Source organism: Scomber japonicus, chromosome 19, assembly GCF_027409825.1.
Source record: "Scomber japonicus isolate fScoJap1 chromosome 19, fScoJap1.pri, whole genome shotgun sequence".
Lineage (NCBI taxonomy): Eukaryota > Metazoa > Chordata > Actinopteri > Scombriformes > Scombridae > Scomber > Scomber japonicus.
In genome coordinates this window covers 31,877,376-31,884,875 of record NC_070596.1, presented here as the reverse complement: position 1 = coordinate 31,884,875, position 7,500 = coordinate 31,877,376, and the positions used below count along the sequence as shown (strand labels likewise).

Sequence of the window (7,500 nt, the reverse complement as noted above, 5' to 3'; positions counted from 1 at the left end):
AGTTTGAGTTGAGCTTTGTGATCAGATGTGACGTCACAGTATTCAGACTGTTGGTACTTTAATATTTACACAATGAGAAGTTTTTATAAATCATCAGTAATGTTGGAAATAATGAATAAAACTCCTCTGATAGATCACAACATGATATCTAGTCTCATATCACCATGGCGATATAATATAAATATCTCAGAGTGACGTCATCTTCATACCTGCTGTCCTCCATGTTTCTGTCACACATGACGTCATAGTTCAGCTCAGATCCATGTTTATATTGATCACATGATTCATTTCATACTTTAAGCTTCTTTTCTGATGAATCCTGAGTTCATTTAAAGCTTTTAGTTTGAAGATGATAAAATGAACATCAGGATATTAATTTAATGACATCATTTATTATCAGAGGCTGGATAAAAGACTCTGGATGTTATTAAAGAGTTAAAAAGCAGCATTAATAAATCAGCTGATCATCAGATTCATACAGAATATAAACATATTAGAGAAATGTAACCTCTACTTTTATATTTTACACTTTAAAACATTCACTGACTTTATAGTTAGTTATCTTTATTCAACTTCCTCCAACACCTATATGTTTATATTATAATATAATATATAATATATAATATAAACATCTACACACACACCTATATATGTTTATATTATAATATATAATATAATCTTTATGGCGATCACTCCCACAGAAGGGTTAAATGATGATCTGGAAGTTTTGTATTTCTTAGACTTCTGTGTAATTCTCTTGATTATGCAAATAGTTTTAAGTATCATCTAAAAACCTTACATTCATATTTTAATTATGTTATGTTATGTGATTGCCCATATTGGTTTTTACTCACTTCCACCCCCACCACCCCCCCCACCAGTCCAGTCAGCCAGTGATTTAGCTCCATTTTTACCACTCACAGTATTAATATGAATATTAACCCTCCGTGGTAGTTGAGGTAGTTGAGGTTTGATTCGTCCTCCAGTCGACATGTTGATGATTAAATAATGAACCATAAATTAATCCTGCAGCACCGACACTGTTAGTTTAGTTAGAGTTAGGGTTAGTTTAGTTAGTTAGAGTTAGGGTTAGAGTTAGTTTAGTTTAGTTTCCTCCTGATGAACTTCCTGTCGTCACTGTGTGAATGAGACACGTAGTATAAACACTTTGATGGTCAGAAAACACTTTATTAGTTCATTTATCTTTTATATGAAGGATTGAACCATATTAACACAGTTAATATAATAACACAGTTAATAGTAGTTATATTATTATAATAACAGTTATTATATTAACTGTGTTAATATGGGGGGGGGGGGGTGAGGGCCCGTTCACCGCTGCTGCAGCTTTAATTATTATTATTATTTTATCTCTAATAACAATGATGTGTCACGCGACCTGGCTGATGATGTCACACGTCCTGACTGATGATGTTACGCGACCTGACTGATGATGTCACGCGTCCTGACTGATGATGTCACGCGTCCTGACTGATGATGTCACGCGTCCTGACTGATGATGTCACGTGGCAGCATGGTGTTATGACATCATCACAGTGACATCATCAGCGTTCAGTTTGTGTAATTGAATGATTGAATGATGAAGAGCTGCAGACACACGATCAATAAGCTCAGAATCAGTACGATCAGTACACGTTGTTGGAGCCATGATATCATTTTATAGTTTCTTCTTTTATTTTTGTTTCTATTTTTAGTTTCTTTATTTTACTGAGGAGCATATCTGACGTGTCTTGTATGTGAGTGGTGGGTGCAGGGTTAGAGTTGTTAGGGTTGTTAGGGTGTGTGAAGGGGAGGGCCGTGTCAGTGTGGCAGCATGACGTCTCTCTTCCTGTTGAATGAATGAATGAATGAATGAATGAGTGATGAAGGAAACTGATGAATGGAAACTTACCTGTGATGTCATGGACTCAAAAGTTATATCTGAGCTCAGAGAGAAAATTGAATGAAAATAAATGTGTCACCGCACTCAAAGACAGACATCGTACTGGACATGGTTCTCCCAGTTCACCCTCAGACACCAAATGTAGTCTGGACTGAAAGACTCCACACATGTGATCCTTCTCTTTATGACAGGAAACTGAATCTTTGGTTTGCACTCTGATCAGACATCTAATTTATTAATCAGTGATTGATGGATGATCAGTGATTGGCTGTCTGTGTGGACATGTTATGACATCACTGCATCCTGAGGCTGAGCTGTGATTGGACAGCGGAGTGTAATCCTCTGCAGTCGTTTAATCCCCCGATTAATCCAGACGCTCCGTCTGCTCGCCGTCTGCTGACTCATGACTCACCGGGGGCCCAAACTAACACCGGGGGCCCAAACTGTCCCCATGAGGAACACCGGGGGCCCAGACTGTCCTCACGAGGAACACCGGGGGCCCAGACTGTCCTCATGAGGAACACCGGGGGCCCAGACTGTCCTCACGAGGAACACCAGGGGCCCAGACTGTCCTCACGAGGAACACCGGGGGCCCAGACTGTCCTCACGAGGAACACCGGGGGCCCAAACTGTCCTCACAAGGAACACCGGGGGCCCAAACTAACACCAGGGGCCCAAACTGTCCTCACGAGGAACACCGGGGGCCCAGACTGTCCTCACGAGGAACACCGGGGGCCCAAACTGTCCTCACGAGGAACACCGGGGGCCCAAACTAACACCAGGGGCCCAAACTGTCCTCACGAGGAACACCGGGGGCCCAGACTGTCCTCACGAGGAACACCGGGGGCCCAGACTGTCCTCACGAGGAACACCGGGGGCCCAGACTGTCCTCACGAGGAACACTGGGGGCCCAGACTGTCCTCACGAGGAACACCGGGGGCCCAAACTGTCCTCAGGAGGAACACCGGGGGCCCAGACTAACACCGGGGGCCCAGACTGTCCCCATGAGGAACACCGGGGGCCCAGACTAACACCGGGGGCCCAGACTAACACCGGGGGCCCAGACTGTCCTCACGAGGAACACCGGGGGCCCAGACTGTCCCCACGAGGAACACCGGGAGCCCAGACTAACACCGGGGGCCCAGACTGTCCCCACGAGGAACACCGGGAGCCCAGACTAACACCGGGGGCCCAGACTGTCCCCACGAGGAACACCGGGGGCCCAGACTAACACCGGGGGCCCAGACTGTCCCCATGAGGAACACCGGGGGCCCAGACTAACACCGGGGGCCCAGACTAACACCGGGGGCCCAGACTAACACCGGGGGCCCAGACTGTCCTCACGAGGAACACCGGGGGCCCAGACTGTCCCCACGAGGAACACCGGGGGCCCAGACTGTCCTCACGAGGAACACCGGGGGCCCAGACTGTCCTCAGGAGGAACACCGGGGGCCCAGACTGTCCCCACGAGGAACACCGGGAGCCCAGACTAACACCGGGGGCCCAGACTGTCCCCACGAGGAACACCGGGGGCCCAGACTGTCCCCACGAGGAACACCGGGAGCCCAGACTAACACCGGGGGCCCAGACTGTCCTCATGAGGAACACCGGGGGCCCGGACTGTCCTCACGAGGAACACCGGGGGGCCAGACTGTCCTCACGAGGAACACCGGGGGCCCAGACTGTCCCCACGAGGAACACCGGGGGCCCAGACTGTCCTCATGAGGAACACCGGGGGCCCAGACTGTCCTCACGAGGAACACCGGGGGCCCAGACTGTCCTCACGAGGAACACCGGGGGCCCAGACTGTCCTCACAAGGAACACCGGGGGCCCAAACTAACACCGGGGGCCCAGACTGTCCTCATGAGGAACACCGGGGGCCCAGACTGTCCTCACGAGGAACACCGGGGGCCCAGACTGTCCTCATGAGGAACACCGGGGGCCCAAACTGTCCTCACGAGGAACACCGGGGGCCCAGACTGTCCTCATGAGGAACACCGGGGGCCCAGACTGTCCTCATGAGGAACACTGGGGGCCAAACTGTCCTCACGAGGAACACCGGGGGCCCAGACTGTCCTCATGAGGAACACCGGGGGCCCAGACTGTCCTCATGAGGAACACCGGGGGCCCAGACTGTCCCCATGAGGAACACCGGGGGCCCTTAAGTTGATTGACAGGTGAACTGATGAGTTCCAGCTGATGATTTAAAGATTTAAGATTTAAAAAACATCAAAGACAGAATAAATATTTATGTTTTAATTGTCAGTAAAGTTTAAAATGATCAGATTCAGAATCTTAAAGATCAATAATCAGCTGATAGAAGCTCAGCTGTTTCCTGTCTGATCAAAGTTCCTCGACAGGCAGAATCATGACTTCCTGTTCACACGCTGCTGTTTGCCTCAGGCGATGATGTCATCGTGCTGCACATGGAGGGGCGGAGCCTCAGCGTCACCTGACACCTGGGGAGGGAGGAGGAGGGAGGGGGGGGTGGAGTCTGACAAGTTTAAACAGAAAGCCAGTTATAAAGCCAGTTATTGATTATCAGAAGAGTTTCCTGTTTATCGATCAAACATTTACACACTTTATGTTTTAATAAGTTTAATATTTAATGTTCCTGTTCTCTCACACACACACACACACATATACACACATACACACATATACACATATACACACACATATACACACACACAGACACACACACACAGACACACACACACACACACACACACACACACACACACACACACACACACACAGACACACACACACACACACAAACCTGAATCACTGCTGTTATTCTGGTTCCCACCCGTCCTGACCCCCCCAACCCCCCCCTCCCCATACACACACACACACACACACAGACACACACACACACACACACACACACACAGCAGGGTTCTCTTTGTTCTGGGATTAATTAACCGTAAACTGAACCCCTCCCCCACCGGTCTGCTGCTCATGTCAGCTTTACATTACATGACACACACATTACACACGCATTACACACACACACACACACACACACACACACACACACACACACACACACACACACACACACACACATTGAATGACCCTAACCCCCACAGTGGGGCTCTCTGGTTTTTTAGGATAATCCAGCTCTCTGTGTGTGTGTGTGTGTGTGTGTGTGTGTGTGTATATATGTCTGTGTGTGTGTGTGAGTGTGAGTGTGAGTGTGTGTGTGTGTGTGTGTGTGTGTGTGTGTGTGTGTGTCTATTCAAATCTTCAGTATATTTGCATCAGGATGTTTTTCTCTCAGCTGTTTGACTGTTTGATGAATTGATGATCAAACATCGATGATGTCATTGATGATGTCATTGATGATGTCATTGATGGGTTAGGGTTAGGGTTGATTGATCAGTAAACGGTCCACAGTGACTCAGGACTCTCTGATCATGTGACCATCAGTATTTTACACTTCCTGTCTGTCTGTGAGAGAACTACAGTACCCATGAGCCTCCGCTGCGGTTACCATGGCGACGGTCAGAGGTGTGAATCGGAGCGCAATGAACTGCAAACGTTTTGTTGTTGAAGTTGTAAACAAAAAGAAACGCGTTGTCATGGTGACCGAATGCCATTAAAGTGACCCAGAAATGAACAGTGGTGTCATTTACAACACACACACACACACACACACACACACACAGTCCAACACACATACACACACACACACACACACACACACACACACACACACAGTACCTTTGTATATGACTTGTTTAAAGGTACATTAGCAGGTGTTTTACACATAGTGGAATAGTGGATATAAATGTGTGTGTGTGTGTGTGTGTCTGTGTGTGTGTCTGTGTGCGCGTGTGCGTGTGTGTGTGTGTGTGTGTGTGTGTGTTTCAGTTCACCCGGGTGTGGATCCCCGACCCGGAGGATGTCTGGAGGTCTGCAGAGATCAGCAGAGACTACAAGGAGGGAGAGTCTGTGCTGCACCTTAAACTGGAGGATGAAACGGTATTAAGTGTCTCACACACACACACACACACACACACACACACACAGCGTTGGGTTAAAATGATTGTCGTCATGGCAACAATAAACACCACAACAATCATACTTCTGGTTTTTACAAACAGGAAGTAAAGATCCGCCTCCTGCTAACTAATCAATCTGATGTCCAACTGATTGTATATAAATATATATCATTAATAATAACTCATGATTATGAAACTGCTGACTGTGTGTCAGTGTGTAGCTGTGTGTAGTTGTGTAACGTTGTGTTGTTGTGTGTTGCGTGTCAGCCTCTGGAGTACTCGGTGGGTCAGAAGTCGAACCCTCTGCCGTTCCTGCGTAACCCGGACATCCTGGTGGGAGAGAACGACCTCACCGCTCTGAGCTACCTGCACGAACCGGCCGTCCTGCACAACCTCAGGGTCCGCTTCCTGGAGTCCAACAACATCTACACATACTGCGGTCAGTACTACAAACATCTACACATACTGCGGTCAGTACTACAAACACTACTACAGTACTGCAAACACTACTACAAACAGTACTACAAACATCTACACATACTGCGGTCAGTACTACAAACAGTACTGCAAACAGTACTGCAAACAGTACTACGTCTGTGATGTCATGATGATGTCATGTTGCAGGCATCGTGCTGGTGATGATGTCATGATGATGTAATGATGATGTCATGTTGCAGGCATCGTGCTGGTAGCCATTAACCCCTATGAGCAGCTGCAGATCTACGGTGAGGAGGTGATCAACGCCTACAGCGGACAGAACATGGGAGACATGGATCCTCATATATTCGCTGTGGCTGAAGAAGCCTACAAGCAGATGGCCAGGTCAGTATCACCAGTACTACCAGTACTCCTACCAGTACTACCAGTACTACTACCAGTACTACCAGTACCTGGAAGGGTGTGATTGGGAGGAACGGCCCCCCCGATCTGAACCCGAGCGGTGTTCTGTTGTTGGACTTCTGTACTCGTCACAGGTTGTCCATAATGAACACCATGTTCAAGCATAAGGGGGGGGGGGGGGGTCCATATGTGCACTTGGCACCAGGACACTCTAGGCCGCAGTTCCATGATTGACTTTGTAGTCGTGTCGTCGGACTTGCGGCCGCATGTCTTGGTCACTCGGGTGAAGAGAGGGGCGGAGCTGTCAACTGATCACCACCTGGTGGTGAGTTGGCTCCGATGGTGGGGGGGAGGATGCCGGTCAGACCTGGCAGACCCAAACGTATTGTGAGGGTCTGCTGGGAACGTCTGGCAGAGTCTCCTGTCAGAGAGAGTTTCAACTCCCACCTCCGGGAGAGCTTCAACCATGTACTGGGGGAGGCGGGGGACATTGAGTCCGAGTGGGCCATGTTCCGTGCCTCCATTGTTAAGGCGGCCGACCGGAGCTGTGGCCGCAAGGTGGTCGGTGCCTGTCGGGGCGGCAATCCCCGAACCCGCTGGTGGACACCGGCGGTGAGGGATGCCGTCAAGCTGAAGAAGGAGTCCTATAGGACCTTATTGGCCAGAAGGAGTCCGGAGGCAGCAGACAGGTACCGGCAGACCAAGTGGAGCGCAGCTAGGGCGGTCGCTGAGGTAACAACCCGGAC

At 49.0% G+C, this 7,500-nt stretch overlaps 1 protein-coding gene across 1 annotated transcript in view; it reads left to right on the top strand.

Annotated features, from left to right (window-relative positions):
• LOC128380779 (unconventional myosin-Vb-like) overlaps positions 1–7,500 on the top strand; it is a 47,609-nt gene that overhangs the window by 819 nt on the left and 39,290 nt on the right. Inside the window, exons 2-4 of the mRNA XM_053340678.1 lie at positions 5,784–5,894; positions 6,182–6,353; positions 6,592–6,736. Of these exons, the coding sequence (XP_053196653.1) occupies positions 5,784–5,894; positions 6,182–6,353; positions 6,592–6,736 (428 nt within the window). The remainder of the gene's footprint in view (positions 1–5,783; positions 5,895–6,181; positions 6,354–6,591; positions 6,737–7,500) is intronic.